Source organism: Mesoplodon bidens (genome assembly GCF_964165515.1).
Source record: "Mesoplodon bidens genome assembly, chromosome: 5".
Classification (NCBI taxonomy): Eukaryota; Metazoa; Chordata; class Mammalia; order Artiodactyla; family Ziphiidae; genus Mesoplodon; species Mesoplodon bidens.
In genome coordinates this window covers 143,057,076-143,074,083 of record NC_138161.1, presented here as the reverse complement: position 1 = coordinate 143,074,083, position 17,008 = coordinate 143,057,076, and the positions used below count along the sequence as shown (strand labels likewise).

The following is a 17,008-nucleotide window of genomic DNA, read 5'->3' as shown; positions in this document are numbered from 1 at the left end:
CTTCTCTTGTTGCGGAGCATGGGCTCTAAGCACGCAGGTTTCAGTAGATGTAGCTTGTGGGCTCAGTAGTTGTGGTGCGCAGGCTCAGTCATTGTGACGCACTGGCTTAGTTGTTCTGCGGCATGTGGGATCTTCCCGGACCAGGGCTCGAACCCATGTCTCCTGCATTGGCAGGCGGATTATTAAACCACTGCACCACCAGGGAAGCCCTCTCATCGTTTTAATCTGCATTTTCATGACTAATGAGGTTGAACACCTTTTCATATGTTTCTTTTTTCTTTTTTTCTTTCTTTTTTTTTTTGGTTGTGCTGCGCAGCTTGTGGGATCTTAGCTCCCTGACCAGGGATTGAACCTGGGCCTCAGCAGTGAAAGCGCTGAGTCCTAACCATTGGATCGTCAGGGAATTCCCTCATGTTTCTTTCATGGCATGGCTGTTTATCTGTTTTACCCATTTTTAAAAATTGAGGTTTTTGTTTTCTTCTTACTGATTTTTAGCAGTTCTTTGTATATTCTGGATGAAGTTCTTTATCAATTATATATATTGCACCTGTCTTCTCCCACTCTGTGACTTCATTTTTTTCTTCTCAATGCTATCCTTTGAGCAGAATTAAAAAAAAATCTTTTTATCTTGAAATTTCAAATTTACAGAATTCTTAACTGTTTGAGAGTGGGTTACATATATCATGTCCCTTTACCTTTTTAATGCTTCAGTATATAATTCTTTTTTTTAAATTAATTAATTAATTAGGCTGTGCCAGGTCTTAGTTGCGGCATGCAGGATCTTCATTGTGCTTGTGGGATCTTTGCTGTGGCATGCTGGATCTTTAGTTGTGGCATGCAAACTCTTAGTTGTGGCATGTGAACTCTTAGTTGCAGCGTGTGGGATCTAGTTCCCTGACCAGGGGTCAAACCTGGGCCCCCTGCATTGTGAGTGTGGAGTCTTAGCCACTGGGCCTCTAGGGAAGTCCCCAGTATATAATTAAGAACTAGGATGTTTTCTTATATAACCAGTTGTTAAATTCCAGAAGTTTAACACTGATACAGTACGTTTAAAAAAATTGTAGAATATACATAAGAAATGGTTAAGTGGTAAGATTTAAGTGACAGTTCTGTCGCCTTAGGTACCTTTACATTGTTTGTGCAACTATCGTCACCAGTCATCTCCAGAACTTTTTCATCTACCCCAGTTGAAACTCTGTACTCATTAAACATTAGTTCTCCATTCCCTACTCCCAGGCCCTTTCTGTTGCTGAATTTGTGGACTCATACAATATTTGTCCATTTGTGACTGGCTTATTTCACTTAGCATAATGTCTTCAAGGTTCATCCATATGGTACCATGTGTCAGAACTGCCTTCCTTTTTAGACTGATTAATATACCTTTGTATGTAATACTACATTTTGTTTATTCATTCATCTGCCAATGAACACTTGAGTTGTTTCCACCTTTTGGCTACTATGAATAATGCTGTAATAAACGTTGGTGTACATGTATCTGTTTGAATCCCTGTTTTCAGTTCTTTTGGGCATACACCTAGGAGTGCAGTTACTGGGTGTTATGGTAATTCTTTTTAATAGTTTGAAGAAACATCACACTGTTTTCCACAGTGGCTGCACCATTTTACATTCCCACCAGCAATGCACAAAGGGTTCCAATTTCTCTACATCCTTGCCAGTGTTTGTTTTCTGTTTTGATAATAGCTATCCTAATGTGTGTGAAGTGGTATCTCACTGTGGTTTTCATTTATATTTCCCAAATGATTAGTGATGTTGAGCCTCTTTCCATATTATTTGCCATTGGTATATCTTTTTTGGAGACATGTCTATGCAAGTCTTCTGTTCATTTTTTGATTGGATCATTTTATTGTTGTTGAGTTGTAGGAGTTCTTCATATATTCTAATATTAACCCCTTAACAGATCATGATTTGAAAATATTTTCTCCCATTCTGTGGGCTGCCTTTTCATTCTGTTAGTGTTCTTTGCACAGAAGATTTTAATTTTGATGAAATCCAGTTTGTCTACTTTTGTAATCTCTGCTATTGTTATCATACCCAAGACATCTTGCCAAATCCAGTGTCACGTACTTTCCCTGTATGTTTCCTTCTAAGTTTTGTAGTTTTAGCTCTTACGTTTAGTCCTTTGATCCATTTTGAGTTAATTTTTGTATGTGATGTAACATAAGGTCCAACTTCATGTTTTTGCACATGGATATCCAGTTTTCCTAGCACTATTTTTTTCTTTTCCATTATAGTTTATTACAGGATATTGAATCTAGTTTCCTGTGCTATACAGTGGGCCCTTGTTGTCTTATTTTATATATAGTCGTGTGTATCTGTCAACCCCAAACTCCTAATTTATTCCTCTCTCCACCCCTTCCTCTTTTTTTTTTTTTTTTTTTGCGGTACGCGGGCCTCTCACTGTTGTGGCCTCTCCCGTTGCGGAGCACAGGCTCCAGACGCGCAGGCTCAGTGGCCATGGCTCACGGGCCCAGCTGCTCCGCGGCATGTGGTATCTTCCCGGACTGGGGGACGAACCCGTGTCCCCTGCATTGGCAGGCGGACTCTCAACCACTGCGCCACTAGGGAAGCCCCACCCCTTCCTCTCTGATAACCATAAGTTTGTTTTCTATGTCTGGGAGTCTGTATCTGTTTTGTAAACAAGTTCATTTGTATCATATTTTAGATTCCATATATAAGTGATATCATATGATATTTGTCTTCTCTTTCTGACTTGGTTCAGTTAGTATGATAATCTCTAGGTCCATCCATGTTGCTGCAAATGGCATTATTTCATTCTTTTTTATGGCTGAGTAGTATTCTATTGTGTATATATACCACATCTTTATCCACTCATCTGTTGATGGACATTTAGGTTGATTCCATGTCTTGGCTATTGTAAATAGTGCTATAAATATGAATACTGAGGTGCACCTATCTTTTTTGAATGGAGTTTTCTCTGGATATATGCCCAGGAGTGGGATCCAGCACCATTTGTTGAAAAGACTGTTCTTTCTCCATTGAATGGTCTAAGTATCATTGTTGAAAACCATTTGACCAGGCATGGAAGGGTTTATTTCTGGGCTCTCTATTCTGTTCCATTGGTCTATATGTCTGTCTTTATGCCAGTACCACACTGTTTTGATTTCTGCAGCTTTTTAGTAGGTTTTGAAGTCAGGAAGTATGAGACCTCCAACCTTGTTCTGTTTCAGAATTGTTTTGGCTGTACACAGAGTCCCTTGAGATTCCACATCAACTTTAAGGATGGATTTTTCTATTTCTGCAAAAATGTCATTGAGATTTTGGTAGGGATGATGTTGAATCTGTACATTGCTTTTGGTAGTTTTTACATCTTAACAATATTGAGTCTTTCAATCCATAAATAGAAGATATCTTTTCCATTATGTCTTATTTAATTTCTTTCAGAAATGTTTTATAATTTTCACTGTACAAGTTTTTTTTTTTTTTGCGTTTTTGGCTAAGTTATACCTAAGTACTTTATCCTTTTAGAAACTATTGTAAATGAAATTGTTTTGTAACTTCCTTTTCAGATGCGTCATCGTTAGCATACAGAAATGCAACTGATTTTGGTGTGTTACTTTTGTATCCTGCAACTTAATTTGTTTATTCTAACTTCGTGCGTGTGTGGAATCTTTGGGGTTATCTACATATAAAATCCATGTGATCTGCAAACAGATAGTTTTACTTCTTCCTTTCTGATTTGGGTGCCTTTTTCTTTTTCTTGACTAATTGCTCTGGCTAGGATTTCCAATACTGTGTTGAATGGAAATGGAGAAAGCGGGCATCCTTGCCTTGTCCCTGATCTTAGAGGAAAAGCTTCCAGTCTTTAACCATTGAGTATAATGTTAGCTGTGGGTTTTTCATATGTGGCCTTAATCCTGTTGAAATAGTTTCTTTCTAGTTTTCTGAGTATATTTATCATGAAAGAGTATTGAATTTTGTGATGCTTTTTCTGCATTGAAATGATCATGTAATTTTTTGCCTTTGTTCTTTTAATGTGGTGTATTGATATTGGTGTGTTCAACCGTCCTTGCATTTCAGGGAAGAATTCCTCTTGGTCTGGGTGTATAATTCCTTATGAAATGTTGTATTAGATCTGCTAGTATTTTGTTGAGCATTTTTGCATCAATATTTATATGGGATATTGATGTGTACTTTTCTTGTAGTGTCTTTGTCTGGCTTTGGTATTAAGGTAATGCTGGGTCTCAGAATGAATTAGGAGGTACTTCCTTCTCTTTAATTTGTTGGGAAGAGCTTGAGAAGGATTGGTGTTTAATCTTTCTTAAAATGTTTGGTAGACGTCACTGGTGAGGCCATTTGGTCTTGGGCTTTTCTTTGGGAGATTTTTGATTACTGATTCACTCTCCTTACTAGGTACAGTTCTATTCAGACTTTCTATTTTTTCATGATTCAGTCTTGGCGGTAGGTTGTGTGTTTCTAGGAATTTGTCCATATCATCCAGGTTATCCAATTTGTTGTATAAAATTGTTCATAGTACTCTTATAATCTTTTTATTTCTATGGAATTGGTAGTGATGTCCCCACGTTCATTTCTGATCTTAGTAATTTGAGTCTATTTTTTCTTAGTCCATCTAGTGAAATATTTGTCTATTTTATTGATATTTTTGAGGAACCAAGTTCTGGTGTTACTGATTTTTTTTTTCTCCCTCTATTTTTTTTATTTTTCATTTATCTCAGCTCTAATCTTTATTTTCTTTCTTTTGCTAACTTTGGGTTTAGTTCTTTTTCTTTTCTTTTCTTTTCTTTTAGTTCCTTAAGGTGTAAAGTTAGGTTGAAAACTTACTTTCCTTTTTTTTTTTTTTTGCTTATTGATTTTTTTGGCTGCATTGGGTCTTTGTTGCTACACACAGGCTTTCTCTAGTTGTGGTAAGCGCGGGCTACTCTTTGTTGCAGTGCGTGGGCTTCTCATTTTGGTGGCTTCTCTTGTTGTAGAACATGGGCTTTAGGCACACGGGGTTCAGAAGTTGTGGCACATAGGCTCAGTAGTTGTGGCTCGCAGGCTCTAGAGCGCAGGGTCAGTAGTTGTGGTGCATGGGCTTAGTTGCTCCGCGGCATGTGGCATCTTCCTGGACCAGGGCTCGAACCCGCGTCCCCTACATTGGCAGGCGGATTCTTAACCACTGAGCCACAAGGCAAGCCCTGAAAACTTACTTTCTTAATGTGTTTAACAGCTTTAAATTCCCCTCTTAGCACTGTTTTTGCTGCATCTCATAAGTTTTTGTATGTTTTCATTTCTCAGTATTTTCTAATTTCCCTTGATTTCATCTTTGATCCATTGGCTGTTTTAAGAATGTGATTTTTAGGTCTTCCCTGGTGGTGCAGTGGTTAAGAATCCGCCTGCCAGTGCAGGGGACATGTGTTCAAGCCCTGGTCCGGGAAGATCCCACATGCTGCGGAGCAACTAAGCAGGTGTGCCACAACTACTGAGCCTGGGCTCTAGAGCCTGTGAGCCACAACTACAGAGCCTGTGCACCACAGCAACTGAAGCCCACGTGCCTAGAGCCCGTGCTCTGCAATAAGAGAAGCCACCGCAATGAGGAGCCCATGCACCGCAACGAAGAGTAGTCCCCACTCACCGCAGGTAGAGAAAGCCTGTGCGCAGCAAGGAAGACCCAACGCAGCCAAAAATAAATAAATTTATTTAAAAAAAGTGTGATGTTTAATTTCCACACATTTGTAAGTTTCCAGTTTTTCTTGTTTCTAGTTTCATTCCATTGCGATCAAACAACATAGTTTGTATGATTTCAATCTTTTTAAATTTATTAAGACTTGTTTCACATATGCCTAACATGTAGTCTATCCGATATAATACTGTTGTCTACTCTACCATCTAGATTCCAGTTTGGTCACTTGTCCCCAGAATGTCCTTAATGGCATTTTCTTTCTCCAGTACAGGATCCATTTCAGGATCACATATTGCATTTAGTTGTCATGTTGCATTAATTTCCCTTACTCTGTGACAATTCCTCAGACTCTTTGTCATGACATTTTGAAGGCTACAGAATGAATTATTTCATAGATTGTTGCTCAGTTTGGGTTTATCTGGTATTTCCTCATGATCAGAATCAGATTAAGTATCCCAGCCTGTCTACTACATTAGTGGTATTGTATCCTGCTCAGATGATCCCATCTGGAGGCAAGTGATGGCCATCTGCCCTTCACTGGTGACATTAATTTGATCATTGTTGAGGTGTTGTCTGGTTTCTCCACTATGTAGTTACCGTTTTTTCTTTGTAACTGATACTCACTGGGGAGTGGCTTTGAGACCATACAAGTGTGCTGTTCCATATTATACTTTTTTCCTTGATTTAGTATCTATTGATGATCCTTGTCCAAACCAACCTTTACAAGATGGTTATGTTCCAGCCCCACCACTTGCTTTGTATCAGTTGGTGACCTACTCTAAGGAAGAGCCCTGCTTTTCTTGGGCATTGGTTTATTTCATTGACTTAATATGGGTCCATGGATTGCCTATTTTACTCAGTGGCTTATATTCCATTACAATACTATCATTGTTTTGATGCTCAAATTGCCCTTCCTTTAGCCAATGGGTGTCCCTGTAAGCTGGCTTCTGTGCTCTTTTGATAGGAGAACCAATGTCAAATGTATACGTTACGGGTAGTGTGTTTTAGTTCTTGAACTTTTTCCTACCCTGAAGTCACAAAGATACTATTTTCTAAAAGTTTTATTATTTTGCCTTTTATGTTTGCATCTAAAGTTGGAGTTGATTTTTACACATAGTATGAAATAGAGGCTAGTTTGATGTTTTTAAAATTTTTTTTCCAGTATAGACACCTAGTTGACCTAGAGCCTTTTATTGAAATGAACAATCTTTCCTGCTCTGTGATGTCATTTATATTGTGAATCAAGCATCCATATATCGAGTGTTTCACTGAGCTTTCTTGGTCTGTTTGCTTATCTCTGTGCCAGTCAGTACCATACTATCAATTACAATGGCTTTACAACAAATGCTGATACCTGGTACAGCAAGTTGTCCTTCCGTATTTTCTTTAAGTGGTATGGATATGGGATATTCTTGACCCTTTGCACTTCTACAATTTTTTTTTTTTTACAACTTTGAGATATAATTGATGTATGGTGAACTGCACACACTTTAAGTTGTGCAATTAGAGCTTTGATGCGTGTATACAACCATGAAGCCATGACCACAATTAAGATAATGAACATAACCATCACTTCCCAAAGTTTCCTCATGTATTGTTGTAATTCATTCTTTCCTACCTCCCAGCCCTGTCTTTAGGTAACTGTTCATCTGCTTTTTTTTTTTAATTAAAAATTTTTTTTAAAATTTTATTTATTTATTTTTGGCTGTGTTGGGTCTTTGTTGCTGCATGCGGGCTTTCTCTTGCTATGGCGAGCAGGGGCTTCTGTAGTTGCAGCGAGCGGGGGCTACTCTTCATTGCGGTGTGAGGGCTTCTCATTGTAGTGGCTTCTCTTGCTGCGGAGCACATGGTCTAGGCGCATGGGCTTCGGTAGTTGCAGCATGTGGGCTCAGTAGTTGTGGTGCACGGGCTTAGTTGCTCTGTGGCATGTGGGATCTTCTGGACCAGGGAATGAACCCGTGTCTCCTGCATTGGCAGGCGGATTCTTAACCACTGTGCCACCAGGGAAGCCCTCATCTGCTTTTTATCACACAGGATTAATTTGCATTTTCTAGAATGTTATATAAACAGAACCATACAAAATGACACTTTGTATGTACAAAATATATACAAAAAGTATGTATTTTTTTTTTTGATGGGGCTGGTTTCTTTCACTTAGGATAATTATTTTGAGATTCACTTGTTGATGGAATTGGGCTGTTTCTAGTTTTTTTGTTTTTGGCTGTGTTATGTCTTTGTTGCTGCGCGCATGCGTTCTCTAGTTGCAGTGAGCGGGGGCTACTCTTTGTTGTAGCGCGTGGTCTTCTCATTGTGGTGGCTTCTCTTGCTGCAGAGCACAGGCTCCAGGCATGTGGGCTTCAGTAGTTGCAGCACTCGGGCTCAGTAGTTGTGGCATGCAGGCTCTAGAGCATAGGCTCAGAAGTTGTGGTGCACAGGCTTTGTTGCTCAGGCATGTGGGATCTTCCCGGACCAGGGATTGAACCCATGTCCCCCGCATTGGCAGGCAGATTCTTAACCACTGTGCCACCAGGGAAGTCTCTGTTTCTAGTTTTTGATTGTTACAAGTAATGCTCTTATGAACATTTGTTTGAGTCTTTGTGCGGAGTGGGGAAGATAGACCTCTCTAGCTAGGCCATTCTAGCAAGATTCCAAACCAAGGAGCCATAAAATAAAGACTGATACAACACAGATAATAGTCTAAGGACTAACGCCCTTAGTATATAAAAACAACTATCTAGTAGGAGAATGGGCAAAGAACATGAACAATGAGCTGACAGAGATGATTGTAGTAAAATACTTATTGCAGCATTGCTTGTTATAAGTAAAACACTGGCAGCAGTCTAAAGGACCATCAGTAGGTGACAAGTAAGTTGTGATACATATCCTACTATACTGATACGGAATAATCTTCAAGAAGTTTGAGAACAGTGTGTGTAGGACAATGTGCTAGAGAGAAAGTAAGAGGGAAAAATATATAAATGCTCATATGCATGGATGTCAGAGAAACTGACAGTGGTTGTCTTTGGGGATGGAAATTAGAGGGCTGGAAATAAGGGCTTGCATGTAGACTTACTTTCTACTGTGTCTCCTATTCCGATTAAATTTTTTACAATATGTCTTTATTATCTTTAAGTTAGAAACTACAAATTAAAGCCTGTCACTCTCTCAAAACACCAAACATTGATTATCATTGTCTCCAGATGGCTTCACTTAAAGTGACCGATTAATTTTAGGCAAGCTGCACAGTTATCACAGTGCCTCAGTTTCCTGATCTGTAAATGGGGTGATAATAGTACCTAGGCTTTAATGACACAATCCCATGAAATGCTTAGAAAAATTCTTGGTGTGCAGCAAGCTCTGAATAAGGGTCACCTGTTAGGGTGTTCTACAATGAATGACTGGTAGCCACACTGCAGGCCATTTTGCTGAGAGAGAACCAGGCAACAACGATTTTTTGATAGACAGTGAGGCAGGGAAAACGTGGGTCTTTAGTTTGGATACGCAGCTGTGAGCTGCGTCCTAACCTGGTTTTGCCACCGCGTCACTATCTTCTCTGCGTTTGTCATCTTGGCTGTGTGAACTCTATGGCTCCATTGAGTTCTGGTGCTCTGAGATTGAACTTTCTGGAATTCTCTGGTTTCAGGACACCTCCTACCTGTTCATCACTGGCCCTGATGTTGTGAAGTCTGTCACCAATGAGGACGTTACCCAGGAGGAGCTCGGGGGCGCCAGGACCCACACCACCATGTCAGGTTAGAGGCCTCGAAGCTTACCTTACTGTTGTCAGCACTGAGAAGAGGAATTGCTAAAAGTGACAGTCTGTACAGATATCACTTCACTGACAGAATTTCTTTGAATAGACTGTAGTATCATGTATTGTCTACAGATATAGTAATAAAGGTGGATTTATATCTCAAACTCGTTAAATTACAGGCTACTACTAATGCTTTCATAGTCCTTGAAATTTTTTTTTTTTTTTTTTTTTTTGCTGTACGCGGGCCTCTCACTGTTGTGGCCTCTCCCGTTGCGGAGCACAGGCTCCGGACGCGCAGGCTCAGCAGCCATGGCTCACAGGCCCAGCCACTCCGCGGCATGTGGGATCTTCCCAGACCGGGGCACGAACCCGTGTCCCCTGCATTGGCAGGTGGACTCTCAACCACTGTGCCACCAGGGAAGCCCGTCTTTGAAATTTTTGAGCTAACTAGAATAATGGTTATAAGAATTATGATTCATAAAAGTATGTGTGCTGTGGAAAAAGTAGCATAGGGTAAAGGGGGTTGGGATTGTTACAGTTTTAATGAGGGTGGTAAGGACAGGCCTCACTGGGCAATAGTTGAGCAGGTTTGAAGGAGTGGACTACGTGCATACCTAGGGGAGAAGCATCGCAGGCAGAGGCTTCTGAGGAAGGAGAGGGGCTGGTGTGCTCGGTGAGTGGCAAGGAGGGTGGTTGCATTAGAGACACGACATGATCTGACTTTAAAAGCTCAGTTGGGCTGCCTGGTAGAGAAGAGACTCTGGGGGCAGCGGTGGAAGCAGGGAGTCCGGTGGGGTGAACCTGAGAGGGGGTTTCCTGCCCCACTTTCTCTATCATGTCTATGGCCCTGTTTGGCTCTTCTGAGATTTCAGAGTGTTCCTGAGGAATGACGGCTTGATTCCTTACCAGGCCATGTGGTTCCCCGTCTTTCCTCCTTTGTTCTGCCATTGCTGAGCACCATGACATGTGCCAGCCGTTTTCCTTTTATGTTTTATTGTCCAGCTTTCTTGAGTGTTAATGGACGTATAACCAGGCATTATTCCAGTTGTTGGGCTGCAGTGATATGACAGGCCTGGCCTCTGCCCCGTTGGAGCTGATACTCTCCGGGAGATGTCAGGCAGTAAACAGGGAAATAGGTGCTGCAGGGAAAAGTGTGACAAGAATTCCCACCTGGTCCAGGGATGGAGAGTGAGGGGTGTGGGGAAAGTGGTGCTCTGGAGAGGGGCAGGGAAAGCCTTGGCAAATAGGCGACACTAGGTCAAAGACCTGGATAATGAAAGGAGTGACCCTTGCAGAGAGAACAGGCTGCATGGACTGAGGGTCAGCCTGCAGGTGTGTGGTGTGGTGCCGTCCTCAGGGGAGGGGGCGGCGACACTGCAGCCCCGCCCTAGAGGGGGCAGGTGGGCATGAAGCTGCGTCTCTGGGCTGACAGGCGCCCTGGCCCATTATATACTCCCTGTTTTCTCAGGCGTGGCCCACAGAGCTTTTGAAAATGACGTGGACGCCTTGTGTAATCTCCGGGAGTTCTTCAACTACTTGCCTCTCAGCAATCAGGACCCGGCCCCCGTCCGTGAGTGCCATGATCCCAGGTGAGTTGCAGGCCGGAGCTCCTTCTCTCGTTTTGCAGGTTGGGTTGTCCTTCTCTGGCCCCTGTGCCCTGGTGGGACCTCCAGGGTCTGCCCTGGTCGGCAGCTTGGAGTAGATTGTGCAGTGGAGTCAGGTGTAGGCATGGTGGTGGCATGTCTGGGTATAGGAGCCACGAAGGATTTTATTTACTTATTTAAAAAGAAATTAAAAAAAAAATTTCTGGCCATGCTGTGTGGCATGCGGGATCTTAGTTCCCCCACCAGGGATCAAATCTGTGCCCCCTGCAGTGGAAGCTCAGACAGAGTCTTAACCACTGGACTGCCAGGGAAATCCCAAGAGATTTACTTTTTATTCACGTTTTTTCCTCTCTCTAATATCTGACAAGTAGCTTGGGAGTAAAAAGTGGCCAAAAAAAATGTTATTTCTGAGTCTTTGTCCAGAATTGAGAGAGATTTTTTTTTTTGTCTTAACATGAAATAAATCAATGTGAAAGGATTCAGACAGCATGCCCTCTAGGAAATGTGCTTATGCAGACCTGCTTGTGGCCAGAAGCTGGGGCATTCCTGGGGAAGGGTGTGTTGCTGACCATCTAGTGAAGACCTTCCTTCCTTCTTGCTATTCCGGCCACTGCCTGATGTGGGGAGCACCACAGAATAAGCCAGAAGCCCAGCTGGGGATCTATCGCTCTAGGCCACTGGCTGCTGTCTTCTCCATTTTGTTTCCTCTCTGATTTTGAAGCACTCACTTGGCCTGCAGTACTTCTGCAGAAGGACTTGAAATTGTGTCCCTCGGGAAGAAGCCATCCCTCGGGAAGAAGCCATTTGCAGACACTGCCCTGGGCTTCTACCTATGGGGCCGTGTCTGGGCCGGGGATGCTCTGAAGAGTCATGTCCCCAGGACCCCTCCTTGTCTGCCTCTGCCTCACTCCTTAGGGGATACAATCAGTGGCCCAGTGCGTGTAGTCATGAGAGGGAGGGTGGTCACAAGGCCCAGAAGCGGTGGGCACAGCCTCCTTTTCCGAGCTGCTGAACTGTTTGGGGTTCTTGAAAGGTTTAGGACATCATTTGAAGGTGTTACGGTCTGAGGGCCCAGACATGTCTGAACAGCCTGCTTTGGCCCAGCCATACCTCCTCTTCATTCAGTCCCAGGGAAGCTGTATGCCTATGTGTAAACAGCACATGAAAAGTAAGGGAGGACTTTGTTACTGGGTGGGGCTGTACCCAAGACGCTGGTGCTGAGCTCTCTGGGAAGCTGGGCTTGATGGTACAGTGGCTTATTCACTACAATGTCCTTTGGTGCTGCATACAATACCTAGAATGTAGGAGGTATTCAGAGAGGATAAGTGAAGGCATCTCCACGTGCAGGGGAATAAGCTCATTGTTTTTTCCTCTAAATGAAAACAGAAAGATCTTCTGGGTTAATATCAAGCTCAGGTTCAGTTTAATACGGTGGTAACAAAGGAATGTATCTTTGGGGACTGCTTTGCGAGCCCAGCAGGGACAGAATCAGTCCAGCCCCCATGCTGTGTCTCCCCCATTTCCTCTCCCATTCCCCACCCACAGAAGGCAACGGGCTCTTCCATGTTGATTATATCTGCTTCTTTTTCTATCCAAAGTGACCGTCTGGTTCCTGAGCTTGATACCATTGTCCCTTTGGAATCTACCAAAGCCTACAACATGGTGGACATCATACACTCTGTAAGTGCCACATCTGTCTGTCTTGTCTGTGCTGGCTCAGCCATGTGCATGTCCTTGTGCTTTGGCTCAGTGAGGAAGTGCTTTACCCACAGGCCTTACCATTGGGCAACACAGGCAGGGCATGGGGTGGCACAGAACAAGGGCACTGAGTAGTGTGCTGTGGGAAGAGCTGTGGCTGTGGCCACCCTACTGGCTTGGATGGGCTTGGGGGCGTGGCAGTTGGGTCCGCAGAGCTCAGGGCTCTTGAGCTGGCACTCTGAGGCCCATAGAGAAAGGGCCGTGTCTCCAGAGCCTGCAGTTGAGGCAGGATGACTCTTCATGTACCTCTGTTTGGAGCCTCATGCTCAGAGGGCTTTTTTTCTTTTCTCTACAGAAAGGAGAGTACACAAGGTGTCCTGTGACAGGGCTGAGGGGTGTGTGTGTGGGTCGGAGGAGGACGGGAGCCGTTTGTACCTTTTTCTTGGTGTAGCAGGTTCCTGGGTCATTAAGTGAAGAGGGCAGTGTTGGGGTCAACTGGGGGCATCTGTCGATGGCCACCGTCTCCCTCACACTTCCCTACGCGCACTGTGCTCTTAGCTCTTCTCGCTTAGCTGAACCCGACGGCTCTGTGGGCACAGCCTCTCCCGGGGCCCTGGCTCTCCCAGGGACCTGTTCCTCCTCCCTGGACTGTGGGGAGTCAGCGTGAGGCAGTGGCCGGGCTCTGGCCCTCCTCATTGCTGGATTCTCAGCCCACGGACACCGCTGGAGCCCGATGCTACCAGCATGCCCTCCTCTGACCTTAGCCTTCCGCACTCTCTACGCCCTCACAGTTGTGCTGTCCGTCTCGCACCACCTCTGCTCCTGGACTCCCCAGCCCTCAAGCATCCCGTTCCTCTAGAGCCCTCTGCCCTCGTGGCCTCTGCCTTCCTGGCCCAGCTTGGACTCTGCCATTGTGCCAGATGTTCACAGCCAGGCACTGTTCTCAGTGTTGGTGCTGTTATGACACTGTGATGGACAAAAACCCTGCCTTGGCGACCTCACATTTGGGTGAGAGATTCAGAGAACAAAAGCATACATGGCATGGGTAGTTTTAGGTCCAAAAGTAGTGTGAAGAAGGGAAAATGGGGTCGGTGTCATCTGTGCTCCAATTCTTTTGCCCTTTGGAGTCCCATCCCTGGTTCAAGGCTGCAGCCAGCCAGCCAGCCAGCCAGCCAGCCAGCCAGCCAGCCAGCCAGCCATCCATCCATCCATCCATCCATCCATACATACATCCACTCATCCATCCAGTCACTTATTCATCCACCCACCCATGTTGCCAGTGGGGCCTGAGCCTGCCAGAGGAAAGCCCCAGAGCCTTGCTCCAGCCTGAGCTGGGCCCTCGGTTCACCCCTCTGGTCTCTGGCTTGAATATGTGCCGTGAACCTCCCCTCAGCTCCTGTTTTTATCTTCTTCACCTTCCCTGATCGAAACCCTAACTTCCTTCTCTATTCCCCACTCTGATCAGATGACATCAGCATTTCCTTCGTGGAGAAAATTGAGAGCATCAGGTTCATCACTCTCCATAGGTGCCTGTTTCTCCCTCCCCACCGTCCCTCCATGTCTCCCCAGGCTCAGAGAATGAGGTGCCTCACCTGGCCTCCTCACTCCATTGCTTCCTATCTGGCATCTTGCTTTCTTGACTGGTTTAACTTCTTCTCCCTCTCTTAACTCCTTCCTCTGGGCAATAAATGTGTTTGAACATGTATGGACTTCTTGTCTGCTAAACCAAACGCTTCTTTTATTTTTTTTATTTTTTTTTGCTTTATAACAAATTTAATCAGTTATACATATACATATGTTCCCATATCCCCTCCCTTTTGCGTCTCCCTCCCACCCTCCCTATCCCACCCCTCCAGGCGGGCACAAAGCACCGAGCTGATCTCCCTGTGCTATGCGGCTGCTTCCCACTAGCTATCTACCTTACGTTTGGTAGTGTATATATGTCCATGCCGCTCTTTCACTTTGTCACAGCTTACCCTTCCCCCTCCCCATATCCTCAAGTCCATTCTCTAGTAGGTCTGTGTCTTTATTCCTGCCTACCCCTATGTTCTTCATGACATTTTTTTTTCTAAAATTCCATATATATGTGTCAGCATACAGTATTTGTCTTTCTCTTTCTGACTTACTTCACTCTGTATGACAGACTCTAGGTCCATCCACCTCATTACAAATAGCTCAATTTCATTTCTTTTTATGGCTGAGTAATATTCCATTGTATATATGTGCCACATCTTCTTTACCCATTCATCCGATGATGGACACTTAGGTTGTTTCCATCTCCGGGCTATTGTAAATAGGGCTGCTATGAACATTTTGGTACATGTCTCTTTTTGAATTATGGTTTTCTCAGGGTATATGCCCAGTAGTGGGATTGCTGGGTCATATGGTAGTTCTATTTGTAGTTTTTTAAGGAACCTCCATACCGTTCTCCATAGTGGCTGTACCAATTCACATTCCCACCAGCAGTGCAAGAGTGTTCCTTTTTTTCCACACCCTCTCCAGCATTTATTGTTTCTAGATTTTTTGATGATGGCCATTCTGACTGGTGTGAGATGATATCTCATTGTAGTTTTGATTTGCATTTCTCTAATGAGCAAAGATGTTGAGCATCCTTTCATGTGTTTGTTGGCAGTCTGCATATCTTGTGTGGAGAAATGTCTATTTAGGTCTTCTGCCCATTTTTGGATTGGGTTGTTTGTTTTTTTGTTATTGAGCTGCATGAGCTGCTTATAAATTTTGGAGATTAATCCTTTGTCAGTTGCTTCATTGGCAAATATTTTCTCCCATTCTGAGGGTTGTCTTTTGGTCTTGTTTATGGTTTCCTTTGCTGTGCAAAAGCTTGTAAGTTTCATTAGGTCCCATGTGTTTATTTTTGTCTTTATTTCCATTTCTCTAGGAGGTGGGTCCAAAAGGATCTTGCTGTGATTTATGTCATGGAGTGTTCTGCCTATGTTTTCCTCTAAGAGTTTGATAGTGTCTGGCCTTACATTTAGGTCTTTAATCCATTTTGAGCTTATTTTTGTGTATGGTGTTAGGGAGTGATCTAATCTCATACTTTTACATGTCCCTATCCAGTTTTCCCAGCACCACTTATTGAAGAGACTGTCCTTTCTCCACTGTACATTCCTGCCTCCTTTATCAAAGATAAGGTGACCATATGTCCGTGGGTTGATCTCTGGGCTTTCTATCCTGTTCCATTGATCTATCTTTCTGTTTTTGTGCCAGTACCATACTGTCTTGATTACTGTAGCTTTGTAGTATAGTCTGAAGTCAGGGAGCCTGATTCCTCCAGCTCCATTTTTCGTTCTCAAGATTGCTTTGGCTATTCGGGGTCTTTTGTGTTTCCATACAAATTGTGAAAATTTTTGCTCTAGTTCTGTGAAAAATGCCAGTGGTAGTTTGATAGGGATTGCATTGAATCTGTAGATTGCTTTGGGTAGTAGAGTCATTTTCACAATGTTGATTCTTCCAATCCAAGAACATGGTACATCTCTCCATCTATTTGTATCATCTTTAATTTCTTTCATCAGTGTCTTATAATTTTCTGCATACAGGTCTTTTGTCTCCTTAGGTAGGTTTATTCCTAGATATTTTATTCTTTTTGTTGCAATGGTAAATGGGAGTGTTTTCTTGATTTCACTTTCAGATTTTTCATCATTAGTGTATAGGAATGCCAGAGATTTCTGTGCATTAATTTTGTATCCTGCAACTTTACCAAATTCATTGATTAGCTCTATTAGTTTTCTGGTAGCATCTTTAGGATTCTCTATGTATAGTATCATGTCATCTGCAAACAGTGACAGCTTTACTTCTTCTTTTCCGATTTGGATTCCTTTTATTTCCTTTTCTTCTCTGATTGCTGTGGCTAAAACTTCCAAAACTATGTTGAATAAGAGTGGTGAGAGTGGGCAACCTTGTCTTGTTCCTGATCTTAGTGGAAATGGTTTCAGTTTTTCACCATTGAGGACGATGCTGGCTGTGGGTTTGTCATATATGGCCTTTATTATGTTGAGGAAAGTTCCCTCTATGCCTACTTTCTGCAGGTAAACCAAACGCTTCTTAACCTGAATCTCTGTTGAACTGATGTCCACAGTCTTTTCTACCTTTTTCCTTAAACTCCTCTTGTCTCTTCTTCCTTTATTCCTCTCTGGAATCTGGCTTCTGCTTTCCTCCCTCTGTTCAATGACAGCTCTCCTAATGACCTCTCCAAATTGCTAAATCCAGGGAACTAAGGGCATTAAAGAGGTATAGTTACAGAGGTAACCATTATTAAAATAAATATAAATCCTC

At 43.2% G+C, this 17,008-nt stretch overlaps 1 protein-coding gene across 1 annotated transcript in view; it reads left to right on the top strand.

The window, feature by feature from the left end:
• PCCB (propionyl-CoA carboxylase subunit beta) overlaps positions 1–17,008 on the top strand; it is a 90,800-nt gene that overhangs the window by 28,674 nt on the left and 45,118 nt on the right. The window contains exons 7-9 of the mRNA XM_081235452.1: positions 9,306–9,414; positions 10,885–11,005; positions 12,619–12,700. Coding sequence (XP_081091578.1) covers positions 9,306–9,414; positions 10,885–11,005; positions 12,619–12,700 — 312 coding nt within the window. The remainder of the gene's footprint in view (positions 1–9,305; positions 9,415–10,884; positions 11,006–12,618; positions 12,701–17,008) is intronic.